General features: G+C 43.3%; 1 protein-coding gene across 6 annotated transcripts in view; it reads right to left on the bottom strand.

Annotated features, from left to right (window-relative positions):
• The window catches only part of MYO9A (myosin IXA), a 140606-nt gene that overhangs the window by 99407 nt on the left and 13501 nt on the right, over positions 1 to 27698 (bottom strand). For all 6 annotated transcript variants that reach the window (XM_083871017.1, XM_083871018.1, XM_083871019.1 and 3 more), the window contains exons 2-5: positions 11104 to 11198; positions 6821 to 6883; positions 5053 to 5152; positions 2353 to 2409 (exon numbers count right to left, since the gene is read on the bottom strand). In XM_083871017.1, coding sequence (XP_083727143.1) covers positions 2353 to 2409; positions 5053 to 5152; positions 6821 to 6883; positions 11104 to 11198 — 315 coding nt within the window. The remainder of the gene's footprint in view (positions 1 to 2352; positions 2410 to 5052; positions 5153 to 6820; positions 6884 to 11103; positions 11199 to 27698) is intronic.

Genomic DNA, 27698 nt, shown 5'->3' with positions numbered 1-27698 from the left:
ACATAGGAGACTCCCACACAACTGCACTAAAAGCCAGAGAAGTGCAATTGGACAACAAAATCGAAATTTTTCTATCAATTGTCCTCGGGGACAAGTTAATGCTCCATGGGCAAAGTGAATTTGGAGCTGTCGAACAGTAAAACCATTTAAAACCATGCACGGCATCGATGAAGGCGAGGATTGAAATTCCAGAAGAAAATACCAGCCTGTTTTAGGAAACAGTCATTAGAAAAGGGAATTTTCACCTTCTATTAGGAGGTGATTGGAAACGACCCTGTTCCAGAGTTGATCCAAAGGAACACGACAATGACATCACCAAGAGCAGGGACAGCACAGGCACCAGCACTGATTATTCACACCATAAAACCTCAGGACAAGACCTCGTCCCTCCTAAGCTCCAACCCTGGCTCCCTCAGCCACTGCACTTACACTGAGAACTCAGCAGAACTTCCCACCCTCGTTCTGGCAGGACCTGGACTTGGCAGGACAACAACACACCCACAAAATCCTGCAAATTAGGCTGGTTTAAAGCTTTTTTTAAAGACACCAAGTGGTGCTTTTAGTGGCACTCCACATTCCAGGATACATTTTCATTTTCTGGCATCATTCCTCCAAAATGAAGTCACGAGTCAACAGCAAAATACCCCGGACAACTCCGAAGTAGCACAATCTACGCCCAAGGCATTTAATTAACGATTTACATAACAATTGCCCGACTCATTAATCCGCATGGAAAGACTTTTAGCAAATTCTCTACTTAAAAGCGGATGCTCTCTGCAGTGTTCCAGCATGGGACTGCTTCCTAATGGATGATAAATGAAGGATAATTATAAAATAGAGGAGTGTCCTTGATATTAGAGCAGACAAGCATCACAAAGTCCATCCCTACAGACCTAACTTGCCGTTAATGCCCTGCCAGAGCAATTAGTTTCCCAGCAAAAGTGAGTCCCCTGCTTTCCTATAGTCATGTTGAAGCGATCCATGGATTTCCATGGAAAATTTAAAGAGGCTAGAACAGAGTTTCTCTATAAACTTAGTGTCTGCAGCAGGTTGAATCCATGCGTATGAGGAGAAGCCCAGGGTAGGCTTAAGAGTGAATCATCAACTGAAACCAAATAAACTGAAACCAGGACTGTCACAGAAAATGATCCCAAATAAAACGATCCTAAATAAATTAGCAAATAAACAGCCAAATGGTAATGACACGTGGTTTTGTTGTACAGAATAAGGACACAGACATGGCAGCTCCCAGGCTGGCAGGGTGCTCCTGGTGATGCCAGGAGAAGGTACCAAATTTCACGGTTGTTTTAATTTTAATTCCTTCAGCAAATTGTCCCAACCCATTCCTAAAGCAATTAAGGGCTTTCCAACTTATAAAGGAATTAAGGTCTAGAACAGCATCTGCTCATCACTCCCTGCTCCTGCAGGACTCCTAAGGATGCTGATGGATTAAGGATGCCAATCCAATACTCAATGTTTTTAACCTTGTGAGGGAAATTCCCTCCTCCCCTCCTAAGGATTTGCAGGGAAATGTTGCTGTTAAGACACTTGTTTAGCCTGAGTGAATCCCAGTTAGTTCTCAGATCACCACTCACTCTTCAAGATGCATCAGCAAGACTTATGCAATCATCAAGCACATGGGAGAACCAGCAGGAAGGACAAGCAGCTGATGCCAAACATGCTTCCACATGCAGGACACACCCACGGGACACACAGACACCCAGAGCACGTCGGTGGCGCAGGAGGAGCCGCAGAAGGGGGAAAAGCTTTACCATTCCCTTTTTTGGGGCGATCCATTTGGAAAGGATGATCATATCAACAGAAGTATTTTAGGAGATGGAATTGTTTTTGAAACCTGAACAATATCAGGATTTGATTTTCTCACAAATGGCTGGGGGGATGTTTTTGGGTTTGTCTGTTTTTTCCTGGAAGCTGGAGAGCAGATACACCACTACAAACAGCATGACCTGAAGCAGCTCTTTGGGCTTCAAGACACTGATTTGCTGTTTTATTGGAATGGAATTTCGATTTTCACATTGCTGCCACATCACAATTTCCATAAATCATCATGTATCCTATCAGGAAGGAATGAAAACTCCCTTAGCTTTCTAAAACTGAGATGACTGTTGAGAGCTGACCATCTCCAACTGTTGAAGAAGCTTTCCAGATGGAAGGAACCAGAAAAGGGCAAGGGAAAAAAAAATCTGTACCATCACAAGCAACACCACTGCAGGCCAAAGGGTGATTAATGGGTTAAACTTAATTGGATTTGGCTTTCTTTGTGTCCCTAAAACACTCAAGTGAGAGCAGCCCTGCACCAGCAACATGGAAGAGGTGGGTTCTTGTACTGACCGGCTCCGAGTCATAGCAATAATCATCCCAGCTCTGTCTGAGGGGTTTCTTTGTCATCTGAAAGCAAGGCAGAGCGGGTTAAGCTGTGTTCCCCCCCAAATAACCCCAACAACCTGCTCCCTTAACCAGGAAAATAAGTGTTGTTATTCCGCAGAGTAATTCCTGAGTTTTATTTGTTTTAAGGGAAGATTTATGATGCTTTTGCATTCCTGGTGCTGGTTCCTGCTCACAGTGCATCAGCGAGACCCTCTCATCAATAATCCTAATGGATACTGAAACCTTTTCTTCTCTCACAGAGTTAGGGAAATCCTTGGTGTACCTGGAGCTGAAAAGCCACTGATGCCAACATCCCACTGAAGAACAGATTTGGTTTGTTTCTACTCTCAACCTCGGCTCCAGACACACACAAGTGCAGCAGAAGTGAAATTTTTAGGAATTTCTGTCTTTTTCCAATCAGGCAGAGATGGAGTTGAGGGAGGTCAAAGCATGTGTCAATGACCAATCCCAACAGGGAGAGAGATGGCACTGGAGCTCCTGATGAGCTAAAAATAAGGATCTAAACCTGAAAATGATTGATTTCTAAATGGATAAAAGTTAACAACCAGCACAGAAAATATTCAGTGAGCTGCAGGGTGCACAGGGGTGGGTGCACCTGACATTGGGGGAGAGATGGAAAAATCCCCCATATTCAGGGTATACTTTGAGAAAATTTTCATTTAAAAATAAATTGAAATCTTTATTTTCAATCTGCTCCCTGCATTTACAGAGCAGATTTTGGTGAAGTATCTGAACAGATTATTTCTCATCTGCAAAGCAAACTCCCCATTTGTTTTGCATAACAGAACAAGAGCTGAGGAACCTGGGAGGAGGAAAGTAAAGCCTGACTCAGGACTGAGTCACTCCTTCACTTCAGGGGCCTGGTTCAATATTTTATGGCTTCTCTATATGAATATTTAATTTTCAGTAAAACAGTTCATGTCTGAGCTGGTTCGTTTTCCTTTTAAAAAGGCAGGGTCTTCTCCAGGACACAATTAAGAAGAGACTACAAATGTTCAAGGGTCATTTTATAATTTTTCTCTTAAATGTTTCCCAAGTTTCTTTTTCCATTTCTCCACTATCTCCTTTTTCTCCTTATTTTCCTTTTCCTTCCTCTTGCAGAGCAGGGAAAAGCTGCTACTGCACTGTCAGATGGTCTTCATGTGAAACCATGCCCAGACCTCATCTAAAGGTGCTGTTTTTCCATAGTTGTCAGTGTTAACTCTAATCATAATTATTAAAAAATTATTTAAAAACCTGACAAAAGCTCAGAGTGTCACTACTGTCCATACACTATCTCCAGGGAAGTCCAGAGTTTGCTTCCCTGACCCACTGGACTGATCTTAGCAGCCCTCTCCAACTTACTTGTCCCACAGCACCTTAATTTTGATTAAAATAAACATTTCACTGTAAACTATAATATTCCTACTGGTTCCTCACACAACGTGCCGTTAGATTTCAAATCTTCCTTTAAATATAAACCCTCTTAAACTGCTATGTAAAAGAAAAGAACTGTCATTAAAATCAATGTTTTCAACTAACAGAAAGCGACTGGATGGCCCAACAAAACCTGGGAATCCAACAAAAACATTCCATCTTGGCATCTTCCCACTGCAAAGCTGTGGCACAGATGGTGCTGGAGATCACACCACGTTCTCCAACCAACGCCTGAGGCACGGGGACTCCAGCAAAGAACCTCCAGCCCTCGGAGTGTTCCTCACTTGGGAATATTTCCCAACCCTGCCATGGCTGTGTGGGAGTCGTTAATATACAATGGATTTGGGTGTTGATTGCCCGCTTTAAAAACATCATTTAAAAGTCCCTGGTAATTGAGAGCTATTCCTGAGTGAAGTCATATTTCAAAAAAGACTAAAGGATGTTTGGGTTGGGCTGTGGGTCCAAGTTTCTCTCCAGTTTAGGGGTAAAATCACTCTTTATTGCTCCTCGTGTTTCAGCACCAAGAAAATTGCAATTAGTTAAAATCAACATGTAACTTAACTCCTCTTCCACATATTCCTCCTCTTTTTGGTCTTTTTGAAGTCCCTACTTGCAAGAGTCACTGGATAACTGCCTAAATATCTGAAGTAAATCACTTTATTATAAAATTATCATCATGTAAACTGAGTTTATTTGGCTGCTGGTAGCATCTCATCCATCATTAATTCCCAGGTTTTCAATGGCTGCTGTGGTTTTAGTTATATTAGACTTGTTCTATTGTTAAATTCAAAGGGTCCTGCTAAAAGCCAGCCAGAAGGTACAGAATTAGGACTTCCTCATGCAAGGTGTTATATCCCAGTATGCCACATTTTCCCCTTTTCTCCTGCTCAGGAGACAGATATTAATGAGTAAATGACATTCACACAGAGAACAGGAAATTCTGACTGTTTCTCCCTCCAGCAATCAAAAACTCAATATATTCAATGTATCCCAGGTACAGAAAACAGTGATTATTTTTTCCCTGAAACACTACCAGGTGTTCAAATTGCTAATGCAGAATTATTCCAATGATGGAAGACTTCCTATAAGCCATTAAAACCAACTTTTACTGCTCCACACCTTTAAAAACCCCCACTTTTACTACTCCACACCTCTTCTCTGTTAGCATTAAATATCAGCAGAAGAAAAGGCAAGACCATGGATTGTATTCCTGTATAGTACTCCCACCTGGTTAAGGTAATGATATTCCTCTGGCTGCTTCAGGTGAAATGCTGATCTCTCCTCCTCACTCGCTCCTGCCAGGAGGTAATAAAATACATGGTAGTTCCTGGTGACAAATGAAAAACAAAAGCTGTTAGACATGAAAATGAGCAGCAGCACTGAGCAGAGGCACACAGAAACCTCCCAACCTGATTTTCCAGCTCCCAAGCTCAGGCCTGACACTGTTTAGAGCTGGTCTGTTCCTGCTGTGCAGGGATGGAACAGACTCAATTATGTAAGGGAGAATAAGATCCCTCTTCTCCATCCAAGGACAGCCACTGCCCTAGAAGCTACTTGAAGAATTTCTAGCTGGGATGATCAGGTTTTCCTGCAGACAACCATGTGCAATGCCTTCATCTTTCACAGAAGCCCCATAATCATTTAGGTGGGAAAACACCTCCCAGACCATCGAGTCCAACCTCTGCCCAAACCCATCTTCCCCATCTTGTTCCCAGCCCAGAGCACTGAGTGCCACATTCAGTGATTCCTTGGACACCTCCAGGGATGGGGACTCCAAACATCCTTGGGCAGCCCCTACCAATTTCCCAGAAGAAATTCCTCTGATGTCCAACCTGAGCCTCCCTGGCCCAGCCTGAGGATGTCTCCTCTTGTCCTGTCCCTGTCCCCTGGGAGCAGAGCCCAACTGTTCTTGGCTCCTTTATTAGAGCCTGACGTCTTTTATTGGAATCACAACATATTTCCTTGCAATGCAGAAATTATAATTTTTCATACCTTGTTACCATTAAACAGGCAACAACTTTGCAGTTGCAGTTCCATGAGAGATGACTGAAAAATCTTCAAATATTCAAAAACTCAAATATTCAAAATACCTGAATATCACTAATGTTAAACCCACCCCGAGGGACACTCATCTGTTCTGCTTCTAGACGACTCTAACACAGATTTACACCATTTCTTTCTAAAATTAAAACTGTGCTTTTATGTTGGATGTCTTCCAAGAGGATCCAAGTTTAATCATCTTGCAACACCCAAGAGGATGTTTGTCAAAGCTGTAGATGCTCCTTTAACTCCAGGAACAGCCCTGGAGCATTCCAGAAAACTCACACATCTGTCTCCAAAGGGAAACACAGCCAGAAGTCCCAAGAGTTGAAAGACAACTAAAGGCAGCAAAATTATTTTAAACTGGAATAATAATTACTGAGAGAGGAGAGGAATATGCAGCAAAGAATATGCAGCAAATTACGAAAGAACATATAAGTTCATTCTCTGTATAATTTTGGCTCTTTCTAGAGGCCCCTCTGAAGGCTTCAGTGAACTGGAAAGAAGAATGAAAATACCATGTTTCTCTCCTAAAATGACATATTAAGCGGTTCGCAAGTTGCACAAGAATGAAGTGGTAATAATGATAATAATCTATCTGCCATAAAGACAATGAAAATTAAATGAAATGTAACAATATTGTAGTGGAAGGTCCCCTGCTCATGGCAGGAGTTGGAACGAGATGATCTTTAAGGGTCCCTTCCAATAAAACCCATTCTATGATTCCATGGTAAATCAAAGACTGTTGATAAAATAATGGAGTTTATTCCCTCCATTAGCACATTTGTCCCTAAACAACAAAACATTAAAATATAAAATGCATCATTAATCTTTGCAGCGCAGGGTTAAGAGCATGAAAATCCTGATCCCCTGTGCCAGCTCCACCAGGGATTTAAGTTATCTGTGCCACATTTAGGAGTTAAACCCAAGCCTTGGGCAAAACAGAGGCACCCACCGCTCGTTGTGCTCCTGATAGACCAGTCGGGACTTCTCCAGGAGGTATTTTTCAACATAAGCTCTGCAAGGGAAAAATCAAAGCATCATTCATTGACCTGATACTCAGCTTCAACGAACACAGCTTTACCAGGGGCTTCAGCCTTGGTACTCACACAAAGAAGTTTCAGCCTTGTTTCACTTAGTTATATAAATTTCTTCCTCGGCAGAACAAGACCAATATTATGTTTGGCTTTTGAGGGTTTTTTGGTTTGATACCAAGCCAAAACTAACTTGGATCTGAAAAACATGATCTCAGATGCGTCAGCCTATGGGCAAGAGAAATGTTGTCCGCAAGGAAGGAGCTCGGATCCCTATTTCATCCAAAGCCAGCAAAATCCCATTGCCTGCAGCCCAGGAGCCGTGCACATGGAAACACATCTACGTGCAGAAGTGTGGAAGATACCATTTAACTGCAGAATCGGTCCCCAAATCCCCATTCCCTCTTCCAGAAGAGCCACTTCCCACCAAAAATTTGGTTTATTAACTTCTGGCTCCGGTCAAAAAAAATAAACAATTGCGAAAGCTCCTCATTGCAGTTTACATTTTCTCCTAAGAGCCTCCACAACAAACACGCTTTATCTACATATTAAATACTTCTTTCAGGTTTGTCGAGTTAAACAAAGCTTCTACAGGTTTTTTTCTTCCAAACAAACCTAACCAGTAATGACAGGGATTTAGAAGCTGGAGTTCTAAGTGGCAGTTTGGAGGATGGAGCTGTGCTTTTCTGGTGACAAATGCCCAGTGACGTGGCACTGACAGCTGGAGCTGTGTAGGAATTGGGAAACCCAATGAACCTCGGGCATGGTGGGAGAAGGAGCTGCTTCCATAATTGCCCCTCCACCATAGATTGGAAAGCCAGATCTAATTATTACCTCCAGCACAACTTCTTCCCTTCTTTCCATAAAAACTAAAATATAAATCATTTGGACATGCTGCAGAGGATTTGTGAAAATTCTTATGGCAACTCATGGGAGAAGCTACTGGAAGTGGCAAATCCAACACCCCATGGAATGCTCTGATCATGGAGGAGTAAAGGAAGAGAGGCAGCAAAGCTGTATTCCTGTTTATTCCTCAAGTGGAACCTGGGAACAGTCTATGGATATTCCTCACCCACATGTTGATGGAGTTTTTATGTTCCCTTTCTAACTTGAACCCAATTTTTCCTTTCCAAGCCATGAATTCAATGCAGGGTCAGGGAATAAGAGCATCCCAGATGCCACTGATGAAATCCCACTGGATAATGGCTCAGACACTGCTCTACAACAGCCTGTAAAATATCCATGCCCTTGGCACTCATCCCCACACCTGTCATTTCTGCTCTGATTATAAACCACCCCAAAAATCATTCTTAGACAATAATTTAGATTGGAAAGGTCTTCTGAAGGTCATCTGGTCCCAATCACTATTTAAGTCAGGGGAATTTAATTCATTTGTTTATTTGTTTGTTTTAAATTTTAGTTTCACTTAAAAATATTTTAGAAAGTTTCTAGTTTAAATTTTTATTTTATATTTAATTTTTAAAATTGTTTTAATAGATGCAATTACAATGTTATTTTGGTAAAATGCTCCCTTGCTTACTGCAAAGGTCACAATGAATCCATGTCCCAAGAACAACATTTGCCTCTTCTTGTAACAGGACAGTGAGTAGGAAAACCAACTTAATGTCTTAAAAATGTCTCCAAATTTCTTCTTATTTACTACCACTGTCAGCTATGTCAGTTCTACCTTTAAGAGCAAAGAAAAGGAGCTCTAAGGGAATGATCTTGTGTAAAACACTGATTTAATCACAGAGAGCCTGTATTTCACTGGGCTTTGATTTAAACCCCTCCTAGCTGGCTCTAAAGCCTCTCCCGTCTGGCTCTTCTGCCATTTCATGGATCTTGTCAAAGCCTTTGATCATCTCATGGGGACTGAAGAGGTTGCAAAGACCTTCCTCCAGGCCTGGCTTAGCATGGACCAGGATGTCCAAACTTCAGGAAGCCTCCTGGGAATGCCCTGAACTGCAGCACTGCTCCTGTTCCACCAGCCTGAGAGACCATCCAAGACTTCATCTCATGGGGTGGGGTTGGGTCCTGCTCAACCTCCTTGCCTGTTCCACCTCTTCAAGTTTTGGGTGATTATACTCAGAGGGGTTGTAAGCAAATTTTCAACTGCTATTTTCAACTTCTGAAGAGAGTAAAACTCTGATTTGGGGCTGCAGTTTATAGTTCCATTACCAAAGCTACTGATATGCAGAACACAGGGTGATAATTGATTTGGGCTGTGCTAAGAAAGAAGTGTAAGTTTTTATAAAAATCTTCTTTCACAGGAAAAAATATGGGCTTGTATGCTACATACTTTTTTGTTTTTAAAATGCTTATATTTTTCTTTAAACATCTCTTCACTGGGGGAGCACTGCAAGCTCATAGCAGAGTACAGTCACATCACACTGTGCAGCCAAAGACCAAGAAAGCTCATTTTTTAAAAAGCAAAGAAAATGCCTCCTATTTTATCAACTGGAATACAGGAATATAATGCTATTTGCATATCTCTGCCAAATAAAAATAGAGGCCACAACCACAGTGCTGCTACATCATGCCAAGATAATACATAGTTAAGGCATCTGTTGGATTCTTGTTACCCAGGAAGTGTTAAAAAAATGAGGTTTACTCTTTTAAGAGAACTGTGCACCAGAATTAAATAAGGGGGAAAAAAAGAGCATCAGGTTTGACGTAGGATGCAAAACCAGTGGGAAAGGACGTGGAGTACCCAAGCTCACTGAAAAATTAATGGCAGCTCTTTGTGTGATATTGCTCTGCTGGAAAATAAGAAAGCAAAAAAATTTAAAAGCAATTCTCTAAAATAACAACAGAAGCCCCAGCAAGAGGTCTCTTAGCCAGCTGCAGAAATTATACAGCCCTTGAAATGCTGTTTCTACTCCTCATTTTTCCAACTGACTCAGATAACCTGGACAAAAAGGGGAGTTATCGAGGCCCTTCTCAATTACAGCTCCTGGGTGATGATCTGATGCCATGGAAATTATCTAAAGCTACAGAGAAAGCTGGGTTTAGGTAGTTCCATCCCTGCCATGGGTAGGGACACCTTCCACTATCCCAGGGTGCTCCAAGCCCCGTCCAACCTGGCCTTGGACACTTTCAGGAATCCAGGGGTAGCCACAGCTCCCCCAGGAAACCTCTGCCAGGGCCTCACCACCTTCACAGGGAACAATTCCTTCCCAGTATCACATCCAGCCTTGCCCTCTGGCAGTGGGAAACCATTCCCTGTGTCCTGTCACTCCAAAGTTCCTCTCCAGCTCTCCTGGAGCCCCTTCAGGCCCTGCCAGGGGCTCTGAGCTCTCCCTGGAGCCTTCTCCTCTCCAGGTGAGCACCCCCAGCTCTCCCAGCCTGGCTCCAGAGCAGAGGGGCTCCAGCCCTCAGAGCATTTCTGTGGCCTCCCCTGGACTTGCCCAGCAGTTCCACATCCTCTCTGTGCTGGGCCCCCAGGGCTGAGGCAGCTCTGCAGGTGGGGTCTCACAAGAGCAGGGCAGAGGGGCAGAATTCCCCCTTTCCCTGCTGAGGGATTAGCCCAGGCCATGGCAGGTTTCTGGGTTCCCAGTGCACATGTCCATGAGCTTCTCATCAATCACTACCCCAAAATTCTTCACCTCAGGTCTGCTCTCAAATTTCCAAATCTGAAATAAACTGAGGAGAACCACAGTGGAGACAAGGATCTCCTTGCAATGGCCTGGGAGGAAAAAGAAGCCTTCACTTGTCAAGGGCTGAGTTAAGGAGAGACTTGCAGGGAGAGCCTGGGGGGAATCAGGCAGAGAGCAAGAGTGTGGCTCAATGGCCTCCAGGACTCCCAGCCAGTGATTAAATCCTCCCCTTGGCTCCTGAGCCTGAGCCAAACCTTTCACTCCACATCTACTGCTCAGCCCCCACCCCATCCCAGCTAAAACGTTCCCCTTTTCTGCCTTAACTCCTGCCTGAAGAGGAGATGTTGCTTTTCAGGTTCACTAAAACTTTGACATGAGGATTAAGTAGAGCGCAGCTGGCTTGAAGGCAGCTCAGGTGTATCCACACCTCAGCACCCACCTTGGATGCACCAATATTTCCATACCAGCAGATTTTAGTAAGTTAAAACCTGTGATTTTTTTATGTCCTATCTCCATTTTGGGAGAGATCCTGGCCAAAGCAATTAACACCCTCCTGCAGCCTGTTGAGGTTTGGGTACATCCAGCACCCTCCCCCTGCTCCCACTTACCCTCTCACGGTGCCTGTCTCCTGGTAATTCACTTGGATGAATTTGCCAAAGCGACTGGAGTTGTTGTTATGGGCTGTTTTTGCATTTCCAAATGCCTGTGAAAAGAGGGAGATCCCATCATTATGCTGGAAAAGTCACCGCCTTGCCTGATTTCCATGGGCGTCACTCACAACTGAACTTGGGGGATTTTCCTATCATTTCACATCAAAAAAAAAGGGAGGATGGGGAAAGTTTGTTGAGGGGTTCATAATATAATCCAACAAGCTGCTGGGCACCATGTTCCTTTGCAAGCTGGTGTTCACGAAGAGAAGCTAAACAATGGTTAAAAATAAAATGTGAGCTGCAGAGAAGAGATTTAATGTTTGAAGTTATTACAGTCTGCATTAAAGCTGTGCTTTATTCATTTAAATAAATATACAAGTACCCTGCTCCAACAGGACTCTACATTTTAATGAGGTAGAGGAAGCTGCTTTTTAATTATATGTGGAATTAGGGGGGAAAATGCTTTGAAGGCTATCCAGATATTAGACAATGTCATACACAGCACTGGCATAACCCAGAGTATTTGCAGCATTTCAGACACCCTCGTTTCCATTTGCTGCTGTAGCTTTTCCAAAATCAAAATGCTTTTAAGTCTTTATTATGCAAAGCTTTTATTCCAACCCTGCCTTACCAAAGCACTGACTGAAGAGAGTAATTTTTGCCATTTAAAAGAAACCTCTGAACCGAAACTGCTGTTTTCAGTTGTGCCTAAATCACTTTCATAATCATCTGAAGCAAGGTGACAGAATCTGCCAAGCCACCAGGTCCAATTAATGATTCATTTATTAAAAAAGTTTTCATAATCATACACCTTTTCTTCTAAGTCAAATTTATTTAGGGTAATTATAATTTCAGAGATAATTTCTAAGTCTTGCTCATGTATGGGCATTTTGTGTTGAGGCTTAACATCATAGCTCAGCTCCCAATAGATTTATTCCCTGCTCAGCTATTTATTAGAAAAGATTAAAAGGGCTTGCCATCTATAATCTGAAGCTTTTCAAATGACCTTTGTGGATTAAACTTCCCAACTAAAAGCAGAATATAAAGGCCAAACGAAATGAGACCTTGGAGAAAGGGTATTGGACACGTCCTGCCTGTGCATGATCCGGTTCCCTTCCCAGGCTGATTTATTTCCCAATTTGCTCAGATTTAATGATTTAAGAACCCACAGAGGTTTGCCATGGAATAACAACAAGATTTTTCCCCTATCTGAATACAGGGATTTGTTTAAACTCCAACTACTGCATATGAATCTGCTTTAGCTGACTACAGCAGGTTCTGGGAGAGCCGAAACCCGCCGAGCAAACAGGTTATTCTGGAGGGATGATTCCAGAGCTGCAGTTCAGGAACCCTGCAGAGCATTCACATCTTTTCAGGCTGTTCACATGTTTTTCTTGCTTATTCACCCCAAAAATCCTCCCTGCACCCAGCATACCTCCTCAACCCACCCTCCAGAGGACACTGAAGGCACCCACATCTCCCTTGAAGCCCCAAACCTCTCCTGGAGATGAAAATCCAGTCATCCTGTCCCCAAAACAGGAATTTTGGTATTAAAAGACAGGATGGTGTTTAAGATTTCCAAAGGATTTACCTCCGGGTATTTCAGCGAGCAGAGACACAGCAAGAAGCTTTTAAGCAGAATATTCAAGATATGCAAGTGCATCACCTTATATTTAGGTATTAGTTTTAAATAGTACTAATTAGGTTATGAGCATTTCTCTTCTATGGGATCACTCATGTTCTGAGAAACCATCTTAAGGCAATGAGATAAAATTTCTACACACCTAATTAATGCTTGTTAGAGAAGCAGGAAGATGAACCTGAACAGACCAAACAGGAGGCAGCACAGTTTTATACAATCTCATATAATAAATTTTCATAAAATTTAATAAAGAATTTAAGCAAAGAGCAATATTAAGGAGATTTTCTAATTCGATTCCCTGTATTTCTATCCTAAGTAATTGCTCATAGAGACAAAAAAAGTCTATTTATTAGGATTTCTTTCGGGAAGAGCCTTGCTCAGGAATCAATCTTTCTTATTCCATAGCAAGGAAATTTATGAGAAAACATTTCAAATATAGGAGTGGGGAACAGCGAGATTCCTCGTTTTTTATGAGCTTTCTTGGGGATGAATGTGCCAGACCACATGATATGTTATAACCCGAATGACTCCAGAAATCACAGCTCATAATGTCCCTCTTTCATGCTTTTTTCTTTGGTGCTGATATAAATGAGAAAGGTCTTTGGATCCCTTCTTGTGCAAACTTCGGTGACTCTCCAGGCCCGGCACGCTGGGAATGGGCCAACAAGTAGCTGGAGAAACGTCTGGTGTTTGATTTGAGACAACTTAATACATTTTTGTTTGCTTTACTCACAGGGTTTCTTTAGCAGGACTGTTGGGCTATAAAAAAAGTGCTATTAATTCAATTTATACGTGTCTAATCCATACAGACCCGACCAGAACACCCTGTCCTCTGCAAGCGGGGCAGAATATAATAGTTCAACCTCAGAAAACGAGTTATAACTTCTCTAAAACAAATTATCTTCTGTTCATTTGATTGCCCTTTACTGACTCATTGATTTGAGGCTGCTGAGCAGCTCAATGGACAAAACTCCATAACAGCATTCCGAGGATTCTTGGGGAGACCAAAGCTTTTACTGGCCAGGGCTCAACATTTGGAAGGAAACAAAATTCAATACGTTCCTCTGTAGGAGCTGGGAGTCCCTCTGGACCCGGAGGGTGATCCAGCAGTTTGGAGAAGGCAGGAGAGAGCAGCTCCATTCCTCCTCCTCCAGCCCTCCTGCACAAAGAGATGCCTATCGGGATGAGGGAAAAAAGGGGATTAACAGTTTCCTGGCTGAATGCTCCACGTTCCTCCTGATCCCAGAGGTTTGCAGCCTCCTCGTTCTCGACTGAATATTGATGCAATCTGGATTAATTCCAGATTACAGTCAGAATAAGGATTATTTTAATGTCTTTCCTGAAAAAAGGTTATTTTCCAAACCTCGGCAACTGGGAAAACACCACGGTGACTTGTTCTTATCTGGCAATAAAACACTGTTCTACAGATCATCCAAACTGAATGTTATTCCTCCATAGAATAATGGCAATATTCTCCTACAGAATAACAGCTGCATTCCCTTATGGAATAGCAGCTCTGTGGTTAAAGAACAAGTGGAAATACAGGCCTTTGCCAACATATTTTAGGTCCCCAGCCCTCAGAGGAGCCTTTAGCCCTCACCCTTAGAGGGAAAAATAAAAACCTCATCTTCTCTTTGCTGCACAGGATAAGAAATATATTAATACACAAGGGTTTTTAAATGGTTCCCTATTAACCTGAAATGTAAATTGAATTTTTTAGAAGCCATACTATGAATATACCAGGAGAAAAGCAAGTCAACTGCTTAAATCTTCAACTATGCCACTGTGGAATACTTATATTAATAGTTATATTCCATGGAGTGGCACAGGAGGGACTAGGAGCAAAATTCCATCAAGCTCATTAATGATGGGGAGAAGAAACAGGTTAATATCAGACGAGACAGTGCTGGAAGATTCGTTTTCCCTGGTTTACTGAGAAATGTGGAGTTCATTAATCAAATGTATTCATAAAGTATGAATGACTTGTAACTGTGTGAGCACATTGGGAACAGCTTTGCTAAAATCTATTTCCCACCAAATAAGATAAATACAGAAGGGGTTGGAGCACCAGGAGCAGCTGAGGGAGCTGGGGGGGCTCAGCCTGGAGAAAAGGAGGCTCAGGAAGGACTTTCTGGCTCTCTCCAGCTCCCTGACAGGAGAAGGCAGCCAGGGAAGGTCGGGCTCTGCTCCCAGGAAACAGGGACAGGATGAGAGGAAATGTTACCAAGTAATGCCAGGGGAAGTTCAGCTTGGATATTAGGGGAAAAAAAAATCCACATAAAGGGTTGTCAAGCATTGGAACAGGCTGCCCAGGGATGTGGTGGAGTTCCCATTCCTGAAGTGCTCAAAAAAAAGACTGGATGGGGCACTTGAGGACATGGTTTGGTGCTGAACAGGGTGGCGGTGCTGGGTGACTGTTGTATTGAAAATCTTACAAGCCTTTTCCCACCTTAACCCCCCCAGATTTCCATGATGCACATCAGATGTGGATTCTCATGCTTCATCTACAGCTTCTGTTGGAGAAACCCAATGTGTGCATCCACAGAGGTGGTTTCCAACATCCCCTGTAATTTATTTCCAGATCTGAGAGTTGTTTATCCCAATAGTCTATACTTTATGCTTGAAAATAAATTCATAAACACCTTCATTCCAAATGAAAAAAAAAAAACCAAAACAAAACAAAAAAACAAAACAAAAAACAAAAAAAACCCAAAACAAACAAAAACAAACAAAAAAAAAAAAAAAAAAAAAAAAAAAAAAAAAAAAAAAAAAAAAAAAAAAAAAAAAACCAAAACACCACCACCAAAAAAACCACCACCTCACCACAGGGAAGAAAAACATATTGGAATATTGGAATATATTGGAATTTTTAAAATTTAATGTCCTTTTTATGTGTCCAGGGCATTCACAAATTTCTTCCTCCTACTGAAACATACAGCAGGATGACAAAGATCATTTTCCCTAGTTTTCATTCCACCTGAAACCAAGTTTCCAGCACTCTTCTTGCCCTGTTATATTGCTTTTTAACAGAAATATATTGAATTATGTCCAGAACATAAACTGCATGTACAGTACTTAAGTTAGAGCCATGCTAAATCCCTTCCCATTATTGCTCCTGCCCTGGGAAGAGCTTTTAAACCCATAGCTCTCACCTCCTGATAAAATCTTCCAGCCCCAATTGCTCTGCTAAAACAAGTCCATTGTGATGGATCTCTCTGACTTTCAATTTCCATGAGGAGCCACTCGGATACAGAGAGATCAGGGCCCCTAAGGAAGCACCAAAGCCCAAAGGTATGAGGTGCATCTTGAATGGCTGCAAAGAAAAATGGCTTTTATGGGAACCCCTCATGCTGTGGTTCAACAGTAATACTGAAAATCTAATTTATAGCAGCTAAACACGACTGGAAGCACCAACACCTTGGGGTTTTGCTCTCTCAGTTGTGGCTCCGTGTCCCACACTGAGGGACGAGCCCAGCGGTGCTTTTTTGGCCAGAAGCACAAACCACAGATTATTTATAGTGTTTGTGCTGCAATGCCTGAGCAGGGCCCGGGCCTGCCCTGCAGCCCTGAGCTGCCCCACGCTGACCTTTAAGGACCTGCAAACGTTCCTACCTGGCTGTTCTTTGCTTCAAGGGGCCACTGCAGAGCCTTGAAGAGCAAACATGGGTTTTCCCAGAACCACAGAGTGGTTTGGGTTGGAAAGGACCTGGAACATCATCCAGAGCCACCCCCTGCCGTGGGCAGGGACACCTACCACTGTCCCAGGCTGCTCCAAGTGCTGTCCAACCTCACCTGGAACACTGCCAGGGATCCAGGGGCAGCCACAGCTGCTCTGGGAAACCTGTGCCAGGGCCTCACCTCCCTCACAGCCAAGAATTCCTTCCTAACATCCAATCTAAATCTCTTCTTTTTAGTTTAAAATTGTTTCCCCCTTGTCCTGTCCCTCCATCCCTTGTCCCCAGTCCCCCAGTTCCTCTCCAGCTCTCCTGGAGCCCCTTCAGGCCCTGGAAGGAGCTCTGAGCTCTCCCTGGAGCCTTCTCCTCTCCAGGTGAGCACCCCCAGCTCTCCCAGCCTGGCTCCAGAGGGGCTCCAGCCCCCAGAGCATCTCTGTGGCCTCCTCTGAACCCTCAAACCAAAACACGGCAAAGCAACTTAAATTCAAGGCATTCAATGACAAAATACCTTTATTTTTGTTTAAAATTTGGTGATATTTGTTTCCAACATTTTAGAGAAAGCATGTCCTGGCTGTAGACATGGACAGAACCTAATCTTACATCAGTCTTTGACAGTAAACACAGCAGAACAACTCCTTGGTGGTGTTTGCTTCCTGTGATAGCTGGAGTTTTTGCTTATGAGCTTCTCAAACCCATGGAGTTTCCTCCCATAAAATTAATACTCTATTTTTAAGCAGGTGCAGCAACCAAAAGGTGCATGCATTTCCTGCTCTTTACTACCCACAAAAGAACCTTTCAAATACCTGACCTACAGATACTTCAGATGGGGAAAGTCCAGAGGACAAAGACACCTGGGAAGTGCTGATGAGACGCTTCCTCTCCCTCCTGCCCCTATGGAGGACATGGAGAACAGATCCATGATGGTTGCAAAGATTGCAAAGAGCCAAGACCTTACTAAAGGGGCCTCCCCACATCAACCAAACATATAATTTGTAGCATTTATGAAGTTTAAAATGCTCTTCATCCCTCCACTGACACTTCCCTGTCAATGACAGTGCAGCCACTGCTACATGGAATTAAACTCAGCGGGATTCTTCCAATAAAAAGCACACCAAATCCTTCATTCCATAATTACAATTACTGAACAGCAGCCAAGTGAGTTCTACTAACTAACAGACAAACTCTCTTGTAATTAAATGATGTGTAAAATACAACTCTCATAGTACAAACTATAAAACATCTTTTCAAATAATTTTTTTTTCTCATTACAGACAACTAAATGTTTAGTTGGCATAACTAAAAATATCTTGTCATGGTAAGACACTTGCACTGACCCTACCTGGGGTGAAGACTGAGGTTATTCAAGGACAGCACCTTCCCCCTCTGGGGAATCATGTCAACATCCTGGAATTGGGAATTCTCTCATAGAATCATGGAATATCCTGAGTTGGAAGGGACCTACAGGAACCAACGAGTCCAGCTCCTGTCTCCTGTCCCTGCACAGGGCACCACAATAATCCCATGGATCTGAGAGCACTGTCCAGACTGCTGTGGCTCTGGAAGCCTTGGGGCTGTGGCCACTCCCTGGGAGCTGAGTGCCTGACCCTGCTCTGGGAAAAAAACTTTTCCCTGATAGCCAACCTAACTCTTCCCAACACAGTTCCAGCCATTCCCTCAGGTCCTCTGCCTGGAGAAACTAAACAACAAATTTTTGGCAACAGTTTGTCTTAAAATCCAGGCTCAGTTATGACCACGTCTTTGTGCACATCAAGTTTGCATTCCCCAATATAAATATGGAAGAGAAGGACTTTTAATGGGAGACCAGTGACTTAGAGAAGGTCTAGGAGTCAGTTTAGTTGAAGTGCCAGTGTAATGGAAATACCCAGAGCAGCATTATGGGATAAAATACCTGAGATAAACCCTGTAAGCATCACTACAACACACCCTTGTTTGGCAGATACGATGCAGAGGCTCTACCAGCCACGTAAGAAATAGGATTTAGTGTCTGCATTCCCAGCAAACACTTCATTGTTGGCAGAATATTCCTCCTTTTCCCAAATTTAAGCACAGGTTCAGACCACTGCAGCTTCTTACTTTCAAGTGATGCTCTGGAAAAAAAGGAATTGCCATGAAATCACAATGCAAGAAAACAAAACCCCTAAAGACTCCAACCTAAGTCCTCTTCCTGAACAGGGACAGTTTTCCTACACAAGTGCCATAATGGGAAAAAGAAACCCTGGCTGAGCTGGCAGCCACCACAAACACCCGTACAACGGATCCTGGAGGCAGAGGCTGCCAAATCCCGATGGTCTGGCAGACATTCCTGCTCCTCTGCTCAGACATTCATGTTTTTGTGAGCAGGGTGGACAGCCCTGGGAAGAACAGCCAAAGGCTCATGTTTTCCAGCAAATTCACACACACTGGCCAGCAAATATTTGGGTGGAAAAAAACTTCATCCTAGGCTGAGCTTTGGATTTAAAGAAGCATCCCAGAATGAAGTTGGGAAACTTGGTGTTATTACAGTGTGTCTCCAACTCCCAACATTCATATTCTGCAGCCAAAGAACAAACTTTATTCCATCAAATGCAGGCAGCAAGTGTCCAACAGGTGCCAGGACTGAGCAAAATCTCCTTATTGGTGCTTCAAATGATTTTTTCACAGGATAAAGACACAAAATAATCACAATAAAACAGCAATAGCAATAAAGTGACCAGTTGGAACCAGGTCATAGCTAACCAGTCAGCAATACAAGTACTGTAAATAAGCATTGCAGTGAGAACAAAGCAGATAGAATGATGACAGATAAAACCCCATTAATGTATATATTTCAAGTGATGACTGAGGAGGGTATATAACAGGTTATGCATTGCAACATCAAGCCATATCACCATTTCCTTCTCAGCTTTCATAATCCCCTTATGCAGAACTGGATGAAGTGCAGCAATGCAGCACAAACTGCAGCTGCTGCAAATAAAACTTCCCTGCCATTGCTAGAAATAGCCTCACATACTGCCAGGAGCACTGCTGGCTTCCTTTACTTTAAATAAAGTACTACTGCAAATAATGGAGTGAGAGCAGCCCCAGGGGAACTTTGGGACGTTGTTGGAGGAGAAGACAGACCTGCCCCAAACCTCCCATGGCCTGGGCTGAACTCAGGGTGGGCACCAGGGGAGGATTCTGTCCCTCTGCCCCACCCAGGTGAGACCCCACCTGCAGAGCTGCCTCAGCCCAGGGGTCTCAGCACAGGAAGGACGTGGAGTTGCTGGAGCAAGTCCAGAGGAGGCCACAGAGATGCTCTGAGGGCTGGAGCCCCTCTGCTCTGGAGCCAGGCTGGGAGAGCTGGGGGTGCTCACCTGGAGGAGAAAAGGCTCCAGGGAGAGCTCAGAGCCCCTGGCAGGGCCTGAAGGGGCTCCAGGAGAGCTGGAGAGGGACTGGGGACAAGGGATGGAGGGACAGGACAAGGGGGAACAGCTTCCTACTGCCAGAGGACAGGTTAAGTGGTTTATTGGGAGGGAATTCCTGGCTATGAGGGTGGGGAGGGTCTGGCACAGGTTTCCCAGGGCAACTGTGGCTGCCTCTGGATCTTTGGAAGTGTTCCATGCCAGGCTGGATGGGGCTTGGAGCAGCCTGGCCTAGTGAAAGGTGTCCCTGTCCACGGCAGGTGTTGGTACAAGAAGGCCTTTAAAGGTCCTTATAACCCATGCCTGTACTTCCATGATGATAAACAACATGGAAACAACATTCTCAGCACCACATTTGCCTTTTTCCTTTCCAGGTTGAGGCTTTTGAGTCTCCAGAGCTCTTGACCACTCGTGTCTCATCTGTCCTGAAGCCCTTGATAAAGAAAACATGATTTTTCTATTTTCAAACAGTCAACCATCCACATATTTCCGTGCTCTGCAGAAGATGGGGGTAAATTCCTGTCTCCAAAGCATCTCCTGGTTTTTAGAGCCTGGAGCATTACATCCAGCTGTAGAAAGTCACCCCTCACTCCTGGCTTCACATCCTTCCCAAAGTAACATGGTTTGGGTCTTTTTGGCCCATTGTCTTGGAAACACTGATGTTTCAAAATAACACAATGCACAAACCAAGTGCTACTTTTTAGGACATAATTTCATTATGCAAAACAATCCACACAAGAAACTACATCCTGACAACACTGTAGTACTTTTTGCTGAGCTCTTGTCGCTGTTGTCACCTGCTGACAGTTCTCGTAGCACTCAGGGACTGCTGAAGCTGTGACTCACTGATTTTAGGAGCTGGTGATGACAGGTTGCCATTGCCCCAGCCTGACTGCGGCTCCCACTGCCACACCACTCACTTCAGGTCAAGCAGCTCTGGACCCTCAGCCTGAGGGCAGGTCTGGAAACAATCCAGCAGGATCCTGGGAGGTCTTCTCCAACCCCAGGTGGAGCCACAGCCTCTGCCCAGCAGAGAAATGAAACATCACCCACTGCCAAGAGACTCTTCTCTTGCAGAGGCATCCTCACCAGCTTCCATCCTCTCATTCCCAGCCATCAGCCTCAAATTTAGGGAGAGGGATATGGTCTGCTGAACAAGCCTTGGACACACTCCACCATCTGGAGGAAGCCTCTCCTTCAATACTCTAGTTTTTTACCCTTGTTTGAATATAATGACTCAACATGGGGCCATAAATGTTCAGAAATAAGGTTTCAGCTTCCTATTGCATACTTGGGTAGCCCAAAATATGCTCAAAAGAAGAAGGAAAAAAGAGAGAGAGAAAAAAAAAAAAGCAGCAGCATTCACTGCACACTCTGGGCTTGATATAAGTTTTCCTGCAGTTTGTCACCAACAAAGTGAAAGGCAGGAGAAAGTGTCCATGTCATAATGCTCCCCATCTGGAACCTCTTAGCAGAGGCACAGAGCCCTGATGTATATTTGACACACAGTTTTTCCTGCTTTTCCCAAGAGAAATATGTGTAATGAAGAAAAACAAAAACACGTTAGGCAGCAACCAAAACATACCAGTGTAACCCGAGCCTCAGCTTGGCTCCCGCCCCTGCTGTCCTTCCTCTCAGACCTCAGCCACTTTCTGCTTCTTACCGACAGAGAAATCATCCACACCCTCCCCTCCAACAAACAAAACCCAACCAAATCAGAGATCTGCCATTAAATCAACACAATAAAAACCACATTTAAAAAATCTCTTGAGTAAGGAGAAGGTTAAACTTGAATCTACATATCTCCAGTCCTTCCTTGCTTTTCTGTAGGATTATATAAATAATCTACAACTCTTCTTGATGCAATTCCAAAATTTCAAGCGCCACTGAGCAGCAGCATAAAATTTCTGTGCCTCATACGCAGCTTGGGTGAGTCGCTTCCACCACGGCGGCACTGCCAGGCTCGTGTTTTCCAGCTTTGGTAATGTTTCAGTAGCCATAGGCAGCTTTGGATGTCAGACTGATCCATTAAAACACCTTTTCCCTTATGTCCACAGTTCAAATGGTGAAGTAAGAGCTTAAAAATACTTATTAGTAAGTGTTGGGATGGACCACAACACCTGCAGGAGTCAGACTGAGGCGTAGCACTGAAAAAATTATTATCTCATTGGATCGACGGGAAGCATTGAAAAATAATTGTCTTATCAGGGACCAGAATATTTGATAAGCATCGGGAGAAACAATAGCTGGCACTGTTTTTTTTTTAGGGAGCAAAAGAAAAGTCTCAAAAATCAACATGCTCCCATCAGATATTTGTGTAAGAAGAGGGTGTCTGTTTTCAGCCATTAGGTAAAGCAAAACAGGACAATTCAACAGGTACCGCCTGTCACCTTCCCAGAGGAATTAATTGGGGTTTCCTTGAGGCCATCATGGAGTGGTTTCCTATGAAGTGATCCAGGTTCCTGGGCTGGGGGTGAATCTGACACCACTCCATCCATTCCCTGCAGAGAGGGAACAGCTGCGAGGCGAGCACAGAGCAGCTGATGCCCTGTGGCACGAGATGGGCACGGTGCTGCAATTCTGTTTGTCATAGGAGAGGGCTCCAGGCAGGGAAGGAGCTTTCCCTCCCAAGGCAATCCTGCCAAAACCACCTATTTGGCTTTGCGCAATGTTCTCAACGCTGCCAAGGCCGGTATTTCTGAGAACAGCGTTTTGGGGTTTAAAGGACGAGAAAATCCAAGCAAAAAAGGAAAGCCCTGAATTAATGAAATTAAGGCAAACATGGCGAGATTTTATACTCCAACTTTCCACAGCACAGAAAATGTTTCAAAACCAACACGGATATTTTTCTACTGTCCACCTCTTCCTAGCCTGCCCCTGCAAAATGCCAAGTGGTTGGGATGGATGTTGGGAGCATGTTTTCCTTTTCCTTTCTGGAAAGAGCAGGAGTCAAACCGAGCCCAGGCCTGGTGTGCCAGGGCAGATGTGCTGCCAGCATGCCAAGGACGCAGAGGCCTTGCTGCTCCTTCTGTCTGCGCCAAGATGAGCAGCAGCTCTTCATCATCCACCTCAGCCAAACAAGAGATCATGAAGTGTGGACTCAAGGCATCTTCCCTCAATTCCATGTTTTCATGTATGTATTAATAAATGTAGTTTGAGGTTGTATATTCCATGGAAGGGCAGGATTTTTAACAACACTTTGAGTATAAATTTTTACAGCAGTCACACACATCCCATCTCACTGCAACACTTCCAGGAGCAAAGAGCTGGCCCAAACCACCCATTCTGCATTGATTTGACCCAAAATGCAGCAAATCAGAGGAAGGAACACAGTCCAAATTTTTACAGCAGTATCCAAGTGCAACTGAAGCTCTGTCTGGGATCTCCCCCCACCAGCTGCTGAGATCTTTCCAGATGTGAGGAGGGCAGGGAAGGGAAGCAGGAAGAAGGTGCTGTGTCACTGAGAACACCTTAGAACAAATTAAATCTCAAAAAGCATTTAATTTTGCCATCTCCTTAGTCTTTGTGCGTAATATTTAGGGGAACACCAGCTTTTCAAACCTTCCTGCCCTCCAGAAGAACACAGGATAACACGTATGTGCAATAATGCATTGAACATACGAATATTCCAAAGAAAGGTGTATTGGATGAAGTGCTGGTGACCTGCTGTGTTGGGATCTGTGCATGAATGTTTCCCACTACAGTTGCCAGCAGGAGAAACACAGCAGATACACTTGGAAAATCCACAGGGGCATTGCTTGCCGGAGCAAATGGCAAACCAGACTTCGTTATCCAATTAATTTCATGCGAATATGCAAGGCTTTGTTGGAGCACACTCTCATTAACTTCCCTCTCCTCTGATTTCCTGAAGTGCTGGTTTCCAGCACACAGGTATTGTACCTCTCTTTTCTTTTAACACCTTTTCTGTTTCCTTGCCACCATACAGCCTGACAAACCCTCCTTGATTGCTCCCTACTCTGATGATACTCAGTCCCTCTCCACCGTTTTGTAACTAAACAAAACATTTACAACTCCCCTTGTAGAAATTTGCAGCTTCTGCAACAGTAAAATTCAGAACAGCATTTCTTCGTTCAACTTTTGAAGAATCACTAAAGTGTGTTTAAGCCTTTTAGTAAACCTTCTGTAATTAAATATATAGCGAATAAGCCAAAATCACAACCTGATGTTGGTATCAAAGTCGCTGTGGCAGGACACAGAAAGAGGTGGGAAATTTTGTAGACAGACATAAGAGTATCTTTAACCAGCCTGACTGGAAGAGCTGGAAAACCCCAGCAGGATTTGAGTACACGTCTTCTGCCAGGCTGAGACAAACTGCAAAGCTCAAGTACAAATTCAGAGCATTTTTTCTCAGTTTAGCAAGGGATTTATTGGTTGAACTTAATGGGAGAAAATGATCCTTAACCAGAGGAGCCCAGGATGTGAAAAGGCAAAGGAAAAACAAGCACTCCCTGTGCTGAGCAGCAATACATAATTTATAACCCAAATAAAACCACATTTCCATCTATTATTTGGAAGCGAGTGGTGACCCAACATGCTGCAGCACAGCACAATGAAGAGTGGGCCGTTACTAATTACACTTGGTTTGTAAAAATGAACGGAGAACCAGCATTTATTTGCAAGGAAAGGAGCTGTTGGCACTCTGGCACTTGCTCCAGGAGCAAGGCTGGAATACTGGAGCATCCCTCCCTGCAGGACCAAGGGCAGGACAGCACCCAGAGGGACAACCCCAGCTCCCACCCAGGACAAGTATCACTCTTGCATGATAGAGTGGCTCCAGAGGGTGAGTATCTTGGATCATGACGACTAATCCAAGACAAAATTTTGTGTTCTCAATAAAAAAATAAAGGAATACATCCAAACCCATTGTTTTGATGTCCTAAATGTCTCTTCATGTGGCAAAACAACAGAGGTGATGGTTTACAGGATTTTAGTCAAGCTCAGTGGAGTGCATGCAGAGGAACCAGACCTGCCAATGAAAAACAGGCTGGAGGGAGATTTAGGTCCAGATCTCACATTTTCCAGCACCTATTATCCACTTCCAAAACTTTATTCCGTACATATAAAGTCACTGCTGAGAGGTGACAACCTCATCATATACTACTCAATTCTCAAGATGATGAAAACAACAAGGACATGATCACTCAAGTGGTCAAAATATCTCCACAAGTATCTCCTAGAGAGCTAAAATCTTTGAAAGATTTTATGGCTGTAGAGTGGAAAGATCCTTTAAATAACAATGCACACATCATCCTGAAAGTGGGAATAAAGCAAGGAGCTCAATCACTCTTGTTGCATTGGGATGTTGTGAATTTATTATTATTTCAACCTTCTTTATTATTATTTCTTTCCTTTTTGCATTGAAAAAAATGCGTGCAGGATGTAGCAGGAATCACTGGATTGCATCTGTTTATCCCGGCTGGGGAAGATGGGAATGTGGCTCCCACTGGCTCACTGAAAGAAGCTTTATAAACCCCAACATAAACACTATCAGTGCTAACTAAGGAGTGATTTGTTTACATCTTTCAAGAGAATATTAAATGTATTTCTTTATTGACCTTAATCAGCAAGTAAAATACTCCATTAAAAAATTAAACCCATGTGAAAACAGCATTTCTGCTCTAAATAGATCTGCCTGCAGTTCAGGAGGAGGGTGGAAAAGGAAACTAAAACACTGACAGAAAGGAAAACCACAGAAAGAAACCTTTCTTTCTCTTGCTGAGCCTCATCCTCTTGTTTATAACTCCCAAGGAGAACAGCAGCACGATTGTCCTACCTCGTGCTGGCCGGATTTCAGCAGGAAGGCTTCGCTCACCCGCTCTCCGGCATCCGAGAGCGAGGGCTCTCCCTGCCCATCTCTCTTTTTTACTGCTCCTCCTTCCCCATCTCCTCCCTTGGATGGCATCCAGCAGAGGGGAACTACTGAGAATTCACCAGTTGCCCATGCTAAAGTCACTAGAATAATTAAAACACAGGTGGGGATCGAAACAAGGCATGGAAAAATAATCCCACAGTATCAGGGGCTGGACAAAAAAAAAGCGGGGGGAAAGGAGAGAATTGGTGCTAAGGAGCTCTAAAATCTAAGTTTGATGTTAAGTGATGCTGAGAATCAACATCACCTTCAGAGATTCCCCCCTATACCCTGCTGTGGCCTGGGACATTTGGCACAAATACACAGGGGACACTATTCCCAACTGTATCAAGACCCTGATCCAACCTACAAACATATGGTTTGGGGGTTGCTGGATTTGCAATCCTTCCACTGCCACTTCAGAAAATAAATGCATCAAAGATAACTCATGTGAGAGGTAAAAAGAGGGAGAGAAATAGCCATGTTGAATTATCCACACATTTAAGTCCTGACTCACTAAACTGTCCACCTCCTGCATCCCCTTGACCCCATCTCTGGGACCAACCCCCCCACAAGAGGCACAAAATTAAACTCAGTTGATTTCCTGGCAAGAAATGGGATGGGAGCAAAAAATAAAAGACCATGATTTTTCCTGAAAACACTCTGAACAATTGCAGGTACTCTGCTCCAACTCCTTGTCCAGAGAAATTTGGCTCATAAGAAACTGAAGTGTGGACCTGGCAATCGGGGTGAAGCTGAATTAACTGTGGGGTTTGAATCCAGTCAAATAAATCAAAGTCCTTCCAACCCTGCCCATTCCATGGTTCTATTAAATGCAGTGACTCTTCTCAAAGCAAGAAACTTACAGTAAACTCAAACCTATTTTCTATTTTGAATTTACAGTTGAAAGTTTGAAATTTAATTAAACTCTTTGGAAAAATTAGTGGTTAAGATCTTATGACACGATAACCATAAAGCAATTTTAAAATTACAACCATTAAATCAAAATATAGACTTATGGCTCCTTCAGTATTTGCTCTCACAGATCCTCATGCCTTAAGCCAGGAGGTGAGATGTCCTACTTATTAGAAAAGCTTCTCCCAGCTCCATTTCTCTTGCTGAATAGCCATGATTTATATGGAAAACCAGAAATATTTTGCTTACTCATAATTCTATCTTAAGAAACCTTTCCCAGCACCAAAAACTCACTGAGGGGAGACCATCTAACAACCCATAGGAGTTTTGCAGCCTAGATGGAACAAAAAGCCTGCCTATTCCTCAAGTATCCCCTGCCCAACAGGGTCAATCAGGACAAAGGCTCCATTTGCTGAGAGCTCATGGATGTCTTTAAAAGCCCAGTGATCAATAAAGTGCAGTTACAAAACTTAGTCCAGGGGGCCTCTAATGTGATGGGGATTAAGCAGATGCTGACCCATGCTGATCTAAACTTGAAAATAGACTTCAATTACAACCTTATTCTGATTTAGAGGGACAGATGGAAAGAAAATAATACATTTTTATTTTATATTTCTATATCTCATGTATATTTATACCTATTTTATATTTTTATATCTCATATTTTTATTAATATATCTTGTACACCCATTGTATATTTATTTTTCTTTCAATATATCTAATATTTGGGAATGCATTTTTGTTAAATTAAGGGAATGCATTTTGAATGCACTTTTATTGTAGGCTAACATGATGCAGGTATTGCCACATCCTCAATCCCAGAGCAACCATGGCCAGTTGCACTGAACTAAGGCTGCTCCCATCAGTAAAATCCCCTGTGTGCCCCAGTGCCGTGCTGACTCATCACCTGGGGGATGCACCAAAAATCAGAGTAACCTCAACTCACATTATTTATCATTTCAAGCTCTTCCAAGGAAAAACGTGGCACTTGGCCCTTGTTAATCTCATTGTCCATTGAATGATGCATTAACTCGAGCATCCAAGTGAGCGTC

This window comes from Zosterops lateralis (genome assembly GCF_965231275.1).
Source record: "Zosterops lateralis genome assembly, chromosome: 13".
NCBI classification, from domain to species: domain Eukaryota; kingdom Metazoa; phylum Chordata; class Aves; order Passeriformes; family Zosteropidae; genus Zosterops; species Zosterops lateralis.
Note: the sequence above shows the minus strand (reverse complement) of the source record. Positions and strands in the feature narration are given on the sequence as shown.